The sequence below is a fragment of the Pagrus major genome, chromosome 11 (genome assembly GCF_040436345.1).
Source record: "Pagrus major chromosome 11, Pma_NU_1.0".
Taxonomy (NCBI): Eukaryota; Metazoa; Chordata; class Actinopteri; order Spariformes; family Sparidae; genus Pagrus; species Pagrus major.
In genome coordinates, this window is record NC_133225.1 from 23,699,090 (window position 1) to 23,718,922 (window position 19,833).

Here is a 19,833-nt window from a genome sequence, read left to right on the forward strand (position 1 = left end):
GTGAATCTAATATTGCTAAGCAGCAGACCAGCTCGTTGATTTGTAACATTGGTCACAATGGCCTAAAACGACTAGAGATTTCAAAAAGTGATATCTACTTGAGTATAAAAGGTATAACAAAATATCTGTCTGATGACAATCATGATCTCACTTAATGTGTCATCCTACTTCACAACCTTTGTTGGCAGTTTGGCTTGTGTTCATGTGTATCTGCGTGTGGAGTCTACCTGGGGTTGAAAGACTGGCACGGCTGCTTGCTGTCCTTGCGGCTGTGTGTCCATATCCATGGTGTTAGGAGCTCGATCCTTTGCACCTCTGACAAACACACACAACAGATCTTCTGGTTATCTGACTCAACATTCACCATCAGACAAACGCTCACCTGTCATTTCCTTTAAAAATACCTCTGAATTCTACAATGAAGACCACAACAAAAAATAATAACCTCAAATAAACTGGGAAACTATTCTCTGTTGTTCAGCACCAAACTATTGATGCTGGTTGCTGCCAGAGTGTCCTGTTTCAGCAGAACTGGATTCCACGTCATGCCTGAGGATTTGACACTCTTTGTCTGGGTCGCTCTCAAGTTGCAGCATGGCAGAGCTACAAGAGACAGTGATAATAATCTGAGCAGAACAGAAATAATGCCACTGCATGTTTCCTTGGCATTCCTCCAAGGAACCTTTCTTCAGAATTACTGGCTATACTGGCATTTATGCACTTCCACTTTTTTTTTCTGAGAAAATATAGGTCACACAAAGGTGAGTGTGTTGGGTACAGCTGTTTGCCACGGTGCTGCATAATTGCATGTTCTGGTTTGTAGCCTGGAAGCAAGCTAATTGCATAAAATACTCCACCACCAGTTGCTTGGCTCAACAGTACACTTAAAACATACAGTGCCATAATATGAAATGTTACCCAAATTAATAATTTACACAAATATTTGAAAAAAGGTATGATAGGTATTATATTCACACATGTAATTAGCTTATGATTCCAGCATCTACACTCAACTCATGTATGTGGAAAGATTTTGACAAATGCTCAAGTATCATGTACAGCAGTACACACTGTAATTAATAATATGGTTACATAGTCAAACACAAGTGAGGTGAGGTGTTTGCATGTATTCAACATACACAGTTAAGCTAAGGAAATGTGTGTGCACATATTTGCTGTGATGTTTGAGTGTGTGGGCACATGCCAGCATACTCATCCATCGGCACACACTGGGTGCGTGTGGAGAAAATGGAAATAGCGACTGTTGGAAAGCATTAACGACTACAAACAGTCCAGACTTTGCGTATTCAAAAGTCAGTAACGAGGAAAGGGAAATGACCATATATGGTTGGTTTACCGATTCAGATTCTAGAGAAGGGATTTAGGTTTTTGCCACTATCTGCTGTCTGTCTGCAATGTCTTATTTACATGAATACAATACATGTGCGCAAACACAAATGGACATACACATTAAAGTTTCACACAAAAGGAAAGGGACACAACGCACTTCACAGTGGGACATTTGCATGTTTTTCCACTAGAGTGAAGGCCGTCTCTCTGCGGATCTGTCAGTCTGTCATTTGTGTATTACTAACTGTCTCTCTATCTCTGTCGCCTCAAACCTCCCCGGCCAATTAAAAATCCCCTGGTACAATGGAGAGGAGAATGGCAGAGAGGAGCTGTCTCTCTGCTGATGTCGTCAGTCCCATTCACTAAAGGCTAATGATACTAATTAGACATCTGCCAAATATATACATGTATATGCATGGCACTATAAATGCATGTTTGTGCGTGTGTTGGGGGGGGGATTTATTATGTGTATATAAGAAGGCATGTGTATTTGTGCAGGTGAGCAGGCACTTATTTTGCAAATAATGTGGTTGTTTATTTTAGATTAGTTCAGCTTTTTTTCCGGGGCTTCGCTGGCCTTCATGTGAGCTTTGAAGATCATGAAAATAAGTGTTTGCACAACACTATTTCTCTCCTGGGATTGCATTGACTATATTGGGAATATTATTTTCTGAAATTTACATTAAAAGCTTGTTTCAAACAAGTTTAAATCAATTCAAATGTAAAAAGAGGTTTACGCATAATAAGGATTTAAAAGCACCAACTGCTGGAGGCAAAAAGGCAAACAAGAAAAACATTGTTAATAGACCAATCCTGAGTCTTTTGGTTCTTATTTTAACTTAATATGCCCACTAATAAAAACAATGTTTGAAAACCAAATACTGCCATGACTTGTGCAAAGGCCCAACTTTGGTTAGGCTACCTAAATGTACCAATGGCACCATATTTATACTGATTAATTAGTGAGTCTTTTATAAGCAGTGAAGGGATATTTTAGGCTACCTGCAGTGTCCCAACTAACCTGCCTTCCTTTGAATAAGAAATAAAATCAATTTAATTGATAGAAAGTATTTCATTCATCATACTCAACAGCCAGTTTTTACTTGCTACCATACTAACCCTGTTGACTGATGGGTTTGAAATGCAACTCCCTACACATATGAACATAAACAATGGTCCAAGTCAAACTAAATAAAGGATCAGCACTTTAATAGTCCGTTCTATTCACAAAGTCATTTTAAACATAACCACATTAATGGAGGAGAAAAATGATTCCTAATTAATATGCAGATCTGTGCAATGTCTTTTACAATTTGATTAGATCACTTATTCTAAAAGGAGAATCATGTCATCTCAAAGGGATAGTTGAATAATAAATTGTAATAAATAGTAACAATTGAGTAAATAGTTAAAAACTGTTGTTATTATAACAGTGATTATCAAATATTTGTCATAATAATCAAGTTTTTTTTTAAAAAGTCCTCCAGTCATCACTTGCATTGGCAAGAAGTATGTTAATATGTATGTTAATATGTTTGGCTGCCTTAATCGATTATCGGTTCATCATTAATAATACATGAAGTATGTTGGAAGTTTTTCTATTAGATAACTGTTTTTAGGCTACATTAGGAATTAAATTATGTATGAACAGATAAAGTAAACACCAAGTTACTTGAATAATAAATTAAATCACACAAAATAATTACTTAATTTTAATAGCCGAGCTACCGTCTGTCACTATTCAACAACTGACTCAACAAAGTCCAACCCATACTGAGGCTACTAAATGACTACAATGTGTCAATATCAGCTTGTATCAAAAGGTATTTTTGCATTTCTGTAACATTTCAAACTACTTGTGTGTTAGTTAAATACAATTTCTCATATCAGTACTTTGGATTTCAATGTTATATATTTTATAAGCAAGTGTTTGTAAATTGTAACAGATACTTATTAATGTATTTGTGCCCATCTCTGATTGTCGGTTAATACTTTTTTTAATTGTTTAAATTCTTAACAGCAAATAATCGATTAATCATTCATCTTTAATATCCCTAGCACCCATGTTTTTATTTGGCTTCAAGCTCTATTAAGACAACCTGGAAACATCTTAGATATGCATGGGGATTTTAATACTAGGTAAAAAGGAGAGCTATTAGACAGATGCCGACTGTGTGGCTGACTAGCTGGTTGTCGTGGCATTTTGATTTCAGTGTCACAGGGGACTTTACGAGTCATCCACCCAGGCGGCCTTCCTGCCTCTTGTAGTGAGTCTTTGCACTTCAGCTACGTGTTCTGTTAGATTGGGGCTGGCACCCTTCCTCGTCTCCCTAACCCTCTTGTGTTTCTGACTTTATACGTGTCAAAATAACCAGGGGGCATCTGAGCTCCCTGACATTCTTTCGCCTCCCACATCCCACGTTAACGAGATCAATTAAGACTGCCATGTTAGATTAACACACAACAGGAAACAGCACAATTAACGATGCTAACTCAATCAAAGGAGGCAAGGTCACACTCTCAAGGCTCCACATTCACACACAGTTCAAGTAACGTGCAACCAATCAAAAGCAAAGCCTTGTCCTAGCTACTGGACAAATCAAACATACGGATTGATTTAAACTTTCATCATGTGAACCTAAAATCTACTAAATCTCCCTCTCCCTGCACCACCGTCTCCACTGTTTCTCTCTGATCCACACAGCGCCCTGCTCTCATCACGGGAAGGATTTTTTTACTTCCGAAACATTAGGTGGGAAAAACAGCAGTGGAAACTCAAGGTACCAGTCTGTCTGCCTTTCTGCCATGGGGACAAAAAATGGTGGTGGGCTGGCCAGGATTTTGGCAGCAGTGGGGCAGCAGCAGCTAGAAGCTAAATCCCCTAACTATTCATAGATGCATGCCAGAGACTAGTTCAGAGCTTTTGTCTGGGACATCTGCAAATATGCAACAGCCTAGACCCATGTTTAGAGTGCGGACTGAATATGTGGACACAAAATAATGTTCATAGCGTGTACCTTAAATCATAATATATATTTCTATTCTCAAGTTTTCCCATCTAGATTCATGTTTTAGTGCCTTTGGCATTATCCTGCAGCTGTAAAGTGAAAATCGTCGCCTGTCAAACTATACTTTTAAACAAAAAAATGTCTACAAATTATCCACAACCACTCTCAACATTCCCATTACAGTTAGGCTGTCAGGTGTGAATATATAATTTCTTTGTGGATAAAAATTGGCAAGGTCTGCAGTATATTGGTAAGTGAGCAGCATTCATCTCTCTGACAAACTGATGGTTGTTTTTCTGTTGAGTAAAGTGAAGAAAAAAAAAAACTTTCCCATCCAGACCACCAACCACTCAGTGTAAACAAACACAGTTTTCTGACTGTGTTCCATCTAATGTGAGACTCCAGCCTGACATTCTCACAGCAGGCCCAATCACACATAGGTAATTATATGATAAAGGAGGGAAGGGAGAAACAGAGTGAGGCAGAACAAGAGGAGGAAAGAGAAGGGTATTAACAAGACTATTTAGCAGTTTCTTGTGAACAGACTTCTTTGTTCTCACACTTCCAGCACACACCTTATTTGTTAATTTGCTTTTTTTGTTTACTTCAGACAGGATTCCATTTCTCACCCACTTCGTATCATACTCATCTCAAATCTGTGATGTCTTTTTTGTTAATGTTCCTGTGACACTAGGGCTGTGCGATATGACAATATATATTGTATGACAATAGAAAAACACCTATCGTTTCATATTATGCTCTATCATTTATATTGCTGCATTGCAAATCACACTCTGAAGGTAATATTTTTGTCACTTGGATGGCACGGATGCTGTCAGGAAATTTGCATGAAGGAAACACAAACAAACATGGAGGAAAGGGGTAACTCTGAACAAGAGAAGTTCTCCAACCAGCCAAGACAAAATGAGGAGCTCATGCCTAAAAGAGGGGCTAGTTCTGTCGCACAGACAGAAATGTCTGACACAGACCAGAAAGTACGGGTTGTATTTTATAGATCCGTATTTCATACTTAGTTACATGCTTAATTTAATTTAATTTTGCACAATGCTTTAAAATAGAAGGAGAAAAATAATGAGGGTAAGGAGTAATTATAAAAAATAATGAAGAGTATGTAAATTTTATTGTATATAATTCGTGATTTAATAAGAAATAGGCTTTTCCATGTGGTCATTTTACGTAAACTATTTGTTGAATTTATAGAAAATGTGCTATGTCATGATACATAATATTATCTGGAAATTAAATGACCTATATTAGGATATAAGATTTCATATCGCACAGCCCTATGTGATAAACACTTGATCAACAATTGTAGTATGAAATACTCTATGCCTTCTTCCCAACAAGAAACAGACTTTTGGTCAAGTGTTACTTAAAGATGTAGTTTTCCTGATGTATCAAATGCTGGCTCCAATCAATCAACTGAAATTAAAGGGGTACTCTAGCCATTTAGTATTGTACCTTCATAAAGTTGGGAGACTCATTTGGAGACATCAAGGTAAACTATATTTCCTTTTTTACAGACTAAGCACTACTCAGGATGAGTAAACTGATTTCAAGGAAAAAGTTAGTGAGTGCTTTTTAACATCTTCCTTTCCTCTTAATCGTCTTGTTTTAAGTAATAAATTCATTTTACACACAAGGTTAAATCTCTTTTAGTCATATCTGTTTTAAGGTGGTCTTGTTTGACAAACAGGTGTTGGTCTCTGCTTGTTACAGTCAGGGTATGATGGTACTGACTTCGCATCTTTAAAGTAAACTCAGTTTGCATTAAAAATACACAAGGAAAAGTGGCAGTGTAAAACTTGTAAATATAGTATTTTATTTGCTGTAGATCCTTCATTGAGGACTTCATCATTTTTCCTATCAGTATGAGGATGTGCTTTTGCTCTAGCTCCAAAAGGCACTCAAAAAAAGTATGTACAACTTGGTTTTTCACAACATGGTGGACAACAAGTTGTCCAGTCTTGATATGAAAGAGCATATCTTCAGTCAACTGGGGCAAAACTGAGTAGGAGAAGCCAAAAAGTGAGTAGGACACAGCAGGGATGGCGTAGGACAGAGAGGGACAGATGCAGAACTGAGAAAAATGCCAGGAGAGAAAAAAAGAAGCATGTTAGCCCTGATGTGTTCATGGTCCTGTGAGAGACGGTGTGGAGCTGTGCACCACAGAAGTTGGCACTGGCTTTAGCTCCTCTTTAATCCCCATTTCCTCCCTTCTGCATTATTCATTTATAGCAGGAGAAGAGGAAAAACAAAGAGAGAGAGACAATTATAAAAAGGTGGATCAAGGCAAACTGGGAGGGAGGTGGGGGGGGTGAATGGAGAAGTGAACAGGAAGGGTCCCGGAATTAAGCGGCCCCAAAGAGAAGAGTGCTAAATCAGCTCTCAATCCGAGGACAATAAATATGAACACAGACTGATGAGCTTGGGTCTAAGGAGGAGAGAAAAGAAAAGGGCAAGAAAGGAGGTGAAGGGGAGGGGGGTTAAAAGGGAGAGAGGAAAAATATAATGTGACACTATCCGGCCCGGGTGTAGGATGTGAGGGAATCAAAGGCACCTTTGAGGAGCCAGAAGACGACAGTGAAAGTGGTAGAAGAGTGGTGTCCATGATTACAAGAAGTGGAGAAATCTTTGAGTCTGTGCTCATGAAAGCCCACCCCAGGCCTCGTCTGAAACCCCTGCTTGACGAACACTGATGATACAGAAAAAGAAAAAAAGGCAGAGAGAGGAAGAGAACCACTAATGATGGAGGGGTCCGGATACTACAGAAGCAGCGCACTCTCCAATTCATTTTAATCACTATTCAAAATCATTAGCCCAAATGTGCAAGCACTCGTGTTCGTTGGACTACGAGCCGAGAGAGAGACAGAGAGCGGGAGAGGACCAACTACACCTCAGCATGTGAGCCAGTCTTTGAGGTCTTTGAGAAAGACGGTCCAAGACTTGATGGAATAGAAAATGAAGGGGAAACTTTATTGTCCCTCAATCTAAAAGAAAAAGCACAACATGAAGATGAAGGCAGAAACCTTTGAAGATAGGCTTTGTAAAGCCAGCCAGGCACACTACAGAGTCAAATCATTTAGACTTTTCCGTTCCCCAAATCTGGCGACAAAAGCATAAAGTTAATCAGGGAGCAACTCAGCATGAGAATATTAAAGAATCTGTCAGACAGAGGACCCAAACAACAACACTGACATCAAACAAGATTCATTATTCAACAGGCAGATCATGGCTGGATTAATGGCTATGTCTTTTGTCAGTGTGGAAAGCACAAATCAATGTATCTGATCAAACTCAATGTGGCTTTTCAAACTCTTCCAACTATAGCCTTACCAAATCTAGATTTCTGAGGCCAAAACAGACATCAATGTTTGAGAGTCTAAAAATCTGATGACGATGTTGTTATTGTTGTACCCTATATTGTAAACAGCAAACTATTTTATAAAGGATGCCTTTAATTTGGTTATTTAAGAATTGTGAAAAATATAATATAATATGTACTGAGCAGGACATTTTACCATTTTAAAATAAACTGACACATTTTTTAGATTAATTCAGACATATCTTTCATTTTTCAAATGCAATTTCTTGTTAATCACTGGCAGACATGCAGTAGGGCAGGGAAAATTTTATCTCCAGATTTGATGCTATCGCTATACCTGGCTGCCAATTCGATACGCACAGCGATTCTACAACGATTGCGGCTCAATATTACGGTTTAATGCAATTTTTGTTTGCTTTTTTAACACTAGACCATGGGGAGAAGTAAAATCTTACACTTCCAGGGACTGTATATCATGAATCTCATTTACAAAAAACTATGCGTATCACATGTCAGTCAATCTTTCACAGTTTTATTCAGCAGCATTATTGCTATACTGCATATAAGAGTGAATAAATGAATAAATACTTTTTGAAATAAACTATACTTGCAATTGGCTAAAAGTGGTTGATAGGTGAGCCCAGCCCATGTACTTGTCTACCTTCTCTTCCAGCTGAATGTAAGATGTGTGCAAAGATGTGTTTAGGAGTTTGACATGAAGTGACATGAAGTATAAAACTGTAAACTGTGATGTTTTTGCTTTGTATGTGTGTGATATATTTGTACAACTCAGACCTTCACCCTCTCCCTAGTGGAGAGAGCGCAGCAAAACAATAAAAAAAAGGGAAATAAGAAAGAAAACCGCTGAAGTCCATAGGGACTCTACAAGGCCAGTGATCCATAATGCTGCTTTCTAACTATTTATAGGCCTCCTTTACATTTTTCACTTTCAAATTTTTATAGGCTAATGATTATTTCACTGCAGAAGTAAATAGCACAGCACAAATAGCCTGGGCTTCATGTGAGGCCTAAATTGATTTATTCCCTAACAACCCAAATAAAATAGCACAGTGCTCTGCTACGGTGTGTGTCCATTTCACCTACTGCAGCTTCTATAAAACACATCTGCATCATCACCTGACCCTCCAAGTACCAGTAACCAGTAAATCCCATTAACAACACTGGTATCTCCTCTGTTTTTTATCTATGCATGTGTGTGTGCCTGCGCGTGCACACCTGCGCATTTGTATAATCCCCGCCGATCTCTGTTTTCCTTTCGCATTTCAGCTACTATGTATACTAAAGATGTCCACCATTGAGTGAAGAACTCAAGCACATGCAGGTGTCAGCCACTGTCCTCTCCTTTCTCCTTCTCCCTCGCTCTTGTCCTCCCCACCTCCTCTCCACCCATGCTCCTCTGTGCTCTGTTGCCTCTGTGTGTTGTCGACACGAGCTGGCACGTGGCTAAAAGCCCAGGCCACCTCTCTGCTCTATTGTCCTGCCCACTCCACAGCAGCACTGACGACTCTCTTGTGGCAAGGGGCCCTTTGTTGCCAGCCTGTCACTTCAGCAGGTGCCTTACAGCAAAAGGCAGGAGCCAGCCAGCCCGCACCGCTTCGTTAGTGCAGCGCACTGTTTGATGTGCTCATTTCATCAGCCGGAGACGGCAGCCAAGGAGGATGCTAATAATCACTTGAAAAACAAAAACATTCCACTCAAGCTTGTAAAAGATAAACTCCAATTTCAATGATAAAAGAAGAGTGACAGACAGCCATGGTACCAGTCAGAAAAAGACCGTCAGCCACACTACCCCTCTCTCCTTTTTTACTCACCACCCGCCTTTTCCTAGGTGAAACCAATTCATACTGTCAATCACTGAGAATAAACAAGATATATTGACAAATTGCTGACTGTGTAAGGAAAGACAAAATTGTGTGGGCAAAGTATGCAAAAACAGAACTGCATTTAAGACAGCTGTGTGATCCCTCAGAAACCAGCTTAGTGTGAGAAGGAGCAGGCTGTGTGAAGGAGAGAACCCCCCCAGGCGTTCAGGAGAGGGGACTCTGGGGGTTTGGGCTATGCTTGCACACCCTCACTACATTCACAGCCCTTCAAAATGCCATATCACCATCACACCTCAGTTAAAATAGAAACTGAATGCATAATATGTGAAAGAAAATCAAGAGCACTTAATTTGGACTGGCTGATGTAGCCGCAAGTGATGCCACAAGTTTTTAGAAGGTTCGAGGGACTTTAATCATGCATGTAGTTTCAAATCCAGGCTGCAATGGCTTGACAGCGTAATTAATTACAACTTTTAAATGCAACATATAAGTCAACATCAGATTAAAGAATATTCATCTGTTGTTTACAATTATTTTCCACCATAAATGAATCAATTGGTTATTTTCTATTACTGTCCTCTCCTGTGTGTCATTGTTTACAATCGTTTTAAAAAATTCAAGATGTGAAAGTGGAGCTGGATTTGCAGATAATTTTTCTATTTAAATTACTAAAAAGCTAAATCTTTGTCAGACAAAGACAAGACAATGCATTTTGCCTCCTTTACTCTCCATGTAGATTGTTAACCAGCATGCAACCAGTGCCTGCTCCAATGTGATTGGTAAACACGACAAACAGAAACCAGAATGCCTCCAATACCAAAATCTTGTCCCTGGCCCACAGATTCTGCATTCATATGCAGATACAACATTATAGAGATTAACTAATCATTGCAGCTCTAGTTCGATTTTGATTTTAATTTTAATTTTAGGAAAAAGCAGCAACTTTAATGAGAAAACCCCCTAACTAGTTAAAACTATTAGAACAAAAAAAAAGTTAAGTATATGATTATTTCGTTTTTTTCGGTTAATAAAGCAGCTATCTGGTATATTTTTTAGGAGTACACCTCTCAGTACATTTGAACCTTTGAACCAAATATCCACACCCAGATTTACACACCACAGCATGACGAAGATCCCAGGGCTTTAGGTTGCGTTAGAGCCCTGTGGCAACAACTCCTGGTCTTTCACAACGCAAAAAAAACAGAGTATTGTACAGCAGAGCAGAGCTTCCAGTGCTCCAGGACCAATAAGGGCTTTGTTTGTTCGCCATGTCACTTACTGACCACCAAATTAGCTTCATCACCTCTGGCACCAGGATATCGGATGTGACATTCTGTACCACAGGGCTGGGGCTCTGTTTGTGTGCAAGACTAGAGGGCATATAGTTTAAAAAAAAGACATAGGGACAAATGAGGGAAATTCATGAAAAATAAAATAAGGGAATGCCACGCTCACTTTTTTGTTCTGTTCTAAATAAAGGATTGTGTTACACAGCATTTCCACCAAAAGTCTGGTCTTTATCAGCACAGCTGTGTTTCTGAACCCTAACCTTGTTCTAACTGTAACAGGAATCAACAGATGAGACTAGGCAATGATTCTGAAATTACATTACTGTTCTTTGTCCTCTATTAATATCAATAAAGGAGGAGATGACGTCGCAAAGAAGGAGGCAGCTAGACATGGTCTAGGAAGAAAAGAGCCATCAAAAACAGAAACTTTTATGTGATGTGGTAAAAGAGCAAAAACATAATTTGGCTGAACATGCAAAGACCATTACAAAGAGCACTTGATGCGTAAATTGATTTTTACTCAAGAAATTAAAGTATAATAGGTGTTTAGGGAGATCACAAAGCACATCAAACAGTTTTCATCCTTTTTTCATTCCTAACCAGCATTACTGCTCTCTACCCTGCATGCACTTCTGGCTGTGACTAAGCTAGGGGAGAGAAATGATTACACAGAAACTGCTGACCCATCACTGTGTTGTTTGGAGATGATGAGGCCTGTCATTTGAGTTTCTCATCTATAAAAACAACAATTAAAAAACATCTGGTGAATGTAGTCTATTTTCCCTTCACACAAAACCAGCAGTTTCTCGTACTCCCTTTAAGCAGGTTTTTCCCCCTTCTCCCTTGATACTTTGAAGCAGTTACCCTGCGTCAGCATCGAAGTTTGTCTAAGAGGAAATGACAAGAGCAAGATGTCCAAATCATTAGTAATGTGAGAGGAGCAGTTCCCAGGCATGTCTAGTTACATAGTTGAGGGCTAACGTGAGGGCTATGGGCTCGTGTTGGGGTTTTTCTGGGCCCAAGCCTTCTCATATGCTCTGGGGGGGACAGGGGAAAAGGACCACAACCCTTCAGCATCTCCATGATCAGAAATTGAAACATCCAAGACCCTGAACCCAGAGCAACCTTAGCTCAACCCTAATTTTTTATGAGGAGAGAAAAAGATACCAGCACAGAAAGTGAGATCCACACTTTAATGGAGTACACATAAACTTACAAATACATGCAGGCACACACAGAATTGAATGTAAAACTGAATGCCTACACTGAAAGCATACAAATAGTGGGCCCATGGGAATGTGTCTCCACAAAAATCAAGTCTGGCTCTGGTTCAGTTTCAGCCTGCTGTGGCTTCTGTGGTGGACCCTGCTGGCTGCCGCACACACACGCACACACAATCTTCTAACCAGATCCAGAACACTGCTACTCAATCAGAGGTCAAATACAGTACTTTCACTGCATATGAGTGTGTATACACCCATGTTACCGTCATACTGCCAAAGAGGATGACTCCTTACTATGAAACCGACAATAACTCAACTATTTCAGTCGTTTCCAGTAGCACAATTTATCCTGGCTTAGACTCGCATCACATCATGTCGAAAATATTTGGTTTGACCACATATCTAAATCAAAGCACATCCAAATTAACAGCTGGAGGCAAGTTTTCTTCAAGGTTTTGAATTTGAAATTTGAAAAATAGAAAGTGTGTGATGATTTATAACAGGGGTACAGGAACGCTTCCATTGTTCATTTCTAGACATATGGCTCTGTCTTGAAGAGTAGGTGTACCTTTGAGGAAAAACTTGGGACTGAAAATAAATCAGGAATAATATGACTACATAAAAGCCAGTCAACATTTTTGGAATTGGTACTTGAGAAAAATGAAATCTGCTGGCATCTATTTTGTTACTTCACTTGTCTATCACATATCAAAATTCTAGGGAAAGAAATATGTGCACATTTCTGAAGTGAGAAATGATGCTTATCCTACCCTTTCGCTCACTTGAAATTGCTCCTCAAAAATGTACACTTGTACAGAAATTATTATAGAAACATATAAACTAACATGCATGTGAGCACAACACATGCATAGGCAGACACACAAAATGCACACGCAAGAAGTTCAATGCTTATTTTTATTCCTCGGGCACTCATCCTTCTTTGCATGAGTGCATCATCCGGCACACCGACAGAGAATCCTGTGTGCGAGTGTGTGTGTAAGGAGCTGACGATGGGAGAATAACGTTGCCCCTGAGGGGTCGCACCTCTCTCCATTCTCGCCCTCCTCCCTTATCCCTCCTCTCGACTCTGTGCCTGCAGGGATTTCCCTTTTCAGTTCAGGAGAGATGTCAGACCTGTTCCACCATCCCTCACACAGAGGCTGGACTCTGCCCTCCGTTCACCCAACATCTGTACAACTCCAGAATCAGTCTCATTTCTGCATATCAGGGCCAAGTGGAGCTTAAGAGGGCTGCAGCTGACTCAAAACACAGTATTTGTTTTTAACCTAATTCCTAGTGGGAAGTTAATGACCCAACCTAGTAAATAGTCACTTTCTCATTCTTTCATCTTTCTTAATCCTGTCATCAGATCCATCCCACTCCAGTCTAAACAACATACATCCAATTAATGTATTTCTACTCTCCTGTCCATCCCTCTACAAGCACACAACTCTGCCTAAACTTCATCACTCTTGCCACATCTTCACTCTGAGAACAGAAACAGCACAAGCCATGATAATCTCCTTCTTTAAATTGTTCATGGGACATGGGAAAAATCTTTAAGAGGGATCCCACAATCTGCTATCTTCAATTGTAATTTAATAAGTAAAATGCTTTTTGAAAAAAAGCTATATTAAACAAATCAAGGGCCTGGACAGTTTAGTTGACTGAGGCATCATTAAGGCCATTGTTTTCATTTTTGAAACCTGGACTTGGTGTTCCCACAAATCCAAAAGTTGATTTCAAACATCAACATTGGCCAGAAGGGAATTTAACTGCTTAACACAAATAAATATTGAGTCAGTCATTGATTTAAGGAAGCCTTTGGCTACACTGACCAAATCCAGTTGAGCTTTAGATGTGATGTGATGAGATGTTTACCAGTACTTCAGAGCAAAGTATTACATATTATTTTCTCAATATTCGAAAGTAAAATATAGCAATCTGTCAGCCCGTCTATCACAGAACAATGTGAAAATATTCAGAAAATTAAAAAGCCAGTTACCAAAATTGCAGAGAAAGAAAGGAGGGGAAAAAAAGAGAGCAAGAGAAACAGAGAGAGGGAGGAAGGCTCCACAACAGGATTTGAAAGCAGCTAAGCTAGATAGGTCTTCCCTGCCTCCTTCACATATTAGAATATTAATATTAATGAAACTTCCTGTCCCCCCCCCCCCCTCTGTTTTTCCCCCTCAGACGATTTGAACATGAAAAACTTAAAAAGCGCAAATTCCAGGAGTTGCGTATCACAGTTTGACCCGGAGCCACACAGCAGACACCAACCATGACAGACTCGCTGTTCAAAGCAAGCGGGAGCTGCTTTCATCAGGGGATCCTAGTGTTTTTTTTTTTACAGTGTGACACCACCAGCCAATGCCATCTGCCTTTTTCAAAATCAGAACTTCAAGATGTGCTTCCTGCTTGTGCGTTGTTTTTAGGTGGGCTTCACAACCAAGGCCCAGCGTCACGCAGGCTTTTGCTGCTATGCTGCTTGCTGACTGCTGTTTACAGCCAAACCCCACAGTGTGGCGCAATGTTAAATATTCACTGTTAAACTGTCAAGCCAGGACTGGCTGGGAACCCAGCCAGGCATTCACAGTACAAAAGCATTGGATGCCCCCCCTCTTCAAACACAACCCGACCAAATCAATCACTTTACCTCCAGCCAATCCACAATCAGACCAGCCTCGTTCCCACCTCCTACCATACACCCACTTCCAGAAATGCCAAGACCCCTGAGCACCACTTTTTTTCTCCTCCATCCATACTTAAAGTTCATTTTCTTCATCATAAATCTATGCACAAATACATTAAAATGTACATCGTTTGCACTTAAAAGACACCTCTGCTCTAGGCATGAGTAAGCCGTTACTGACTCCTGATGCCTGCCTTCAGACATCTGTAAAATATTTTTATTCGGTGCCCCAATACCGCACTGGCAAAGGTCTCTCATCCTTGGCTTGGCAGGACTTCTGACAGAGCCAGCCGGCAGCGCCATACAGGCCTAACCCCTGCTGCTGCAGCTTCCTGCTGCTCTGAGGGAATCAGGCTGCCTGCCTCCCATTGACTATTGGCCAGGCTGGGCAGGGAGGAGGAGGCTGAAGGAAGAAGGCCCCGGGTACAGTGGACCCCCTGGAGATGGGAGCATGGGCAAGAATGGGGGGGACAGACTGAGAGTCACAGAGGTTGAGGGGTGGGAAGAGGGGAGAAGAAGTGGGGAAACTAAATAGGAAAGAGGGGGACCGATAAGCAAGAAGAGAAGAGATGGGTGGCATAGAAGTGGAAAGGGAGCAAGACAAAGGGGCTTGAGGGCAGGTTAGGCAGCAGGAGTTAAGGGGAGCTTCTCATTATGACTCTTCTTCCTTCTGCATGCCCCCAGGCCTTGACCACAACCTCAAAGCCCCAGGCCAAACCAAGAGACGAGGGAGACCACGGAAGACTGCTGTGAGTCAGGGTACAAACACGGACAGAGGAGGGGAGGGGAGAGGAGGGGAGGGGAGGGGGGGAAACATGTCCCCTCACCCAAATGAGGCAGTGTGAAATGAAGAGACTGATAATGACAATAATATGGATTTCACAATTAAGGTTTTTTGACTGTGATTCTGATCTTTTAAACAGTATGTACCTATGTGAAGACCATTCAGATATTTACATTTCTCTTCATAACACAAGTGCTCAATGCAAGCAAGTCTATATTAGGGTTGTAACTATTATTTCCATTGTTGATTTATCTTGCCGATTATTTTCACGAATCATCAATCAATTGTTCAATCTATAAAATGTCTATAAATTGTGAAAAATGCTCATCATAATTCCCAGAGCCCAAAGTGACGCCTTCAAATTGCTTCAAACCAACAGTCCCAAGCCCAACGACTCGTCATCTACTATTATAAATGACTAAGAAAAGCAACAAATCATTACATTTAAGAAGCTAGAGCCAAGAAACGTTTGATATTATTGCTTGAGAGACGACTGAAGCAAATAATTTATTATCAAAACATATGGCAATTGTTTTCTGTCGATGGACTTCTGCAATACAGAAGTAATCAAAATTGTTGCCAATTATTTTTTCTAGAAAAAATAGATAAATCTACTTATTGTTGCAGCTCTCTACATTAAAATCATCGTCACAATCTCTCCTTTAATAGTTTTCCATAATATTTTGCATAAAATATCCATGGAGAGAGGATTGCTTGTGTGAATCCTTTGAAAATATGGACGGACAAGATTTGGATATCATGAGCAAAAATTACGCTCTAATGCAGTTTTCAACCAATAGCAGCACTTATAGCCATGAGTAGTTAAATATTATAGTATAAAATTATAGAATAATTCAATTGAAACTGTGCGGTTAAGCAGTTCAATCGCCTGCAACGCCATGCGTTACATATATTTCCAGTGTTGTAAAGGAATGTACTAAGGTGTTAATAACAGTTGGTATAACTGATAATAAATAAAGAATATGGCATTTCTAAACCGATACTGGTTAATTGAGGAATGCCTTAACTGGTTCAAGTCCTACAACAACTTGCAAAGTCATAATCGAAGAAAATAAAAACAATCAAGAGTGCAGGGGAGACAGTATAATGTCCCTGGCTTTTCACGCTGAATAGGGGGAGGGTAAAACAGACAGTCTGTCAAAACAAGATGCTCTCATACAAATCTGCTCTCTTCTGCAGCAAATCCCGTGTGAAACATTAAGGCTCATTTGTGATGGGGCTGGAACAAATGCCCATAGCACAGTCAGCAAGCAACACACACACAGAAAAAAAAATCTTCCTCCCTCATTCTGTTCATGAGTGCAAATTCATTCTGCTTTTGTCTCATCTCATGACAAATGCATACTGTCACTGTCACTGATGTGGTGTTTACAGTGGCATATAGCATCTTGTAATTATTCTGTGAAAGTGAATTTGTATCCTGAGGGATTTGTATTTTTGCGTGTGGATAATCAAAAGAGATAGAGAGGGAGAGGGGACGATTGGAGAGTGATCTCCAATAAGAAAAGGAAGATGCTGCTTTCCAGCACAGTTCACAATATGCCAACATGGATTTGGTAGCTTTGTTTAGATGGCAATAAACAGCTGCTTATTTCTCAACATGCACTGACCTACAGACACAATTCATAAAGTATCAGTATTAGATAGCAATAGTATGTGCAGTTAGTCCACAAATAGCCAATGGCTAAAAAGGTTGGTATAATACTGACCCACAAAATGGACCGCACAATTACTAAACTGTGCAAAATGGGAAAAAGAGTTAGTGTAACAAATAACTAGAACAGCTACATTACAAAGCTATTTCAGTCGGGTCAGTTTCTCCAAGTATTTCAACAGCTTGTTATTTTTGTCAATACATCAAAAATATTGAAATGTTTTCACACTTTCTGTGTAAATTAACATAATTTCTAAGTGGGCTTTGTTTTAACCTTTCCAGTTTGCACTTTGGAAATACAGGCGTACTGAAGCTATTTATTTCTTCATCTTTGTGAAATCACTTTTTTATGCTTAGAGGCTCTTCACTGTAAGTGGGGAAAATGCCCTTTGTGGTATTGCTGTAATTAATCCATTACTTTAATAGGTTCAAAAATCCCATCCCATTGCTTATAAATAGAGTTGTTTCATACAGAGCAAGATTTTAGGGCATAAGACAAGACCATGGTTCTACAAAGAAAAAAGGGAAGAAAAAAAAAACATGAATAAAAGCTTTTTCTGACGCCCTTTGCAGTGAAATAAACACTGATATTGTGTGGTCATGGCATAAGCTGACCCAGAGGCACTGAAAGCGTTTCATAAACTTTGAACAGGGTCCTAGGTCAGTAATTTTTGTGTTTGCATGTCTTTGTAGTCTGTTTCCCCCAGAGCACTACAGAGCCCATTGAGAAAAGGCATCAATGCCACAGTGAAACTGAGAACTTTCACGTGACATGGGGAGCCGCGAGGCATCCTCTAAGGATATTTGAATGCTTGAAACATCAGTGACCCTTCATAAGATGGAAGGGAGATGGATATGAAAAATATTGACTGGCTGGCTGTTTGAGAAGAGTATAAGAAGCTGCTTAAACAGCCCACTCTCATTGCCAAAGACCTTATTCTAAACTCTAACCAAACTGAGCCTGGAAAAGGAAGACTCAATTCTAAATTCTTCTGGGGAACACTAAAGCTTTTATTTTCTTTTTCTTTCTTTTTATTGTTAATACAACAACTAACGACAAAGAAAGTACACCAAAAGAGCCAATGTCCTACCTTTGCCAGCATCATTTCTGTACAATGCTTGGCCAAGGTCTTTGACATCATGCAAAAGACAGTGCTTAATGTAGCTCAAAAATGGCCTTAGGAAGCATCTTCCTTCAAATATGCTTTGTGCGAGAAAAAAAAAAAAACAGCTTACATTTTTTGTTCTTTGTTAAACCCAAAGGCAAGATGACTGTTAAAGTGGTCAGATGACAAATGTCTCATCTGATCTTTAATCCAGCAGAGGGGCCAGCTCCAGGGCTAAAACAGGAAACTCTCACAGGATAGAACGATTTGGTAAATTCCACTGCGCTAAATCACTGCTTAGGGTGCAGCAGTTTCTCCACACCAATGAATGGCATTTAAGGTCCCACTCTGAATGTCTTTAAAGTAGAAAGCCTAGCTGCCGTATAACCTTCATGGACAGAGAATACTGTACATGTGTGGCCTAGGTCAATATGTACTGTATGTATGTGAACCCAAGCTAAATTATAGGAAAAGCCCTGCAAACATACATCAGTGCTTCTTTCTCAAGAGACGACATCAACAATGCCTTTTCCACTAATCAAGTAAAACAACTAGTGAGGGGATAAAGTCAGGTAATTTTGATGACAAAGGTGTTCTTTCAAATAGGGATGTTTCTGACAATCAATTTCCATGACAAAGGACAAAAGGCACGAAAACATTTAGAAAACAGTCAAACTTTTCTACAATTTAATCTATAGGGTAATGTGAACCGTTAATCACATTCTTCAATAACCAAATGAAATGTGTCTGATCATTACAACGACATTGTCACTGATTGAACGCATTCACATTGCAAGCACCGTAAAAAATTATAATTATACATCAGAATATCAGGTGTTGTTAACATTAGTGACAGATAATATTTTTTATACGCAATATTAGACTAGGAAGACATGTCCTTTCAGCGTAAATGATGTCCCTGTGTAATTCAAATGTGTACAATAATAAAAATAATCATTTTAACACGTTTAACCAACTTATATTTCTGTTGCCGTCTAGAAAGGGGAGCAACGTTTAATCAACGCACACATCCCTACTTCCTATGTGATTTTATTTTGAGAAATTGTCATTCACTGCTGCCATCCCCACTTTACCCCACTACCTTTACCACCCTAATTTAATCCTCATAATGTAACAAGGCAAATAATAAAGTTTAGTCAAAGCCTATCAAAAGTAAACCTGTCATCAGCTCAAATTCAAAGCGGAATATACTGGCAGAAATCCCTCCCCACAGAGACTGATGCAAACATTTGGCAGCCATTTGCTGATCATCCGGTTCATGACACATTCCTTGATAGTCAACTTCACAGAGCCAGCCGGTGTTCATCTCCATCACCTGATGACGCTGGCAGACTCAAGCCTGTTGTCTTTGACGATGATCGAATGTGGCAACAGAGAAGTGAGTAATAATTGGGTCAACAAGGTATGTCAGCTCCCACTAACTCTCGTCTGAATCATCTCTCTGCAGCGTAGCCAAATGTGATAGTATGACGCCTGAATTATTTGGCTGTGATAG

At 39.8% G+C, this 19,833-nt stretch overlaps 1 protein-coding gene across 1 annotated transcript in view; it reads right to left on the reverse strand.

Moving 5' to 3' along the window:
• Window positions 1-19,833, reverse strand: part of nek7 (NIMA-related kinase 7) — a 67,866-nt gene that overhangs the window by 44,817 nt on the left and 3,216 nt on the right. Inside the window, exon 2 of the mRNA XM_073476237.1 lies at window positions 228-315. Coding sequence (XP_073332338.1) covers window positions 228-287 — 60 coding nt within the window. The 5' untranslated portion in view covers window positions 288-315. The remainder of the gene's footprint in view (window positions 1-227; window positions 316-19,833) is intronic.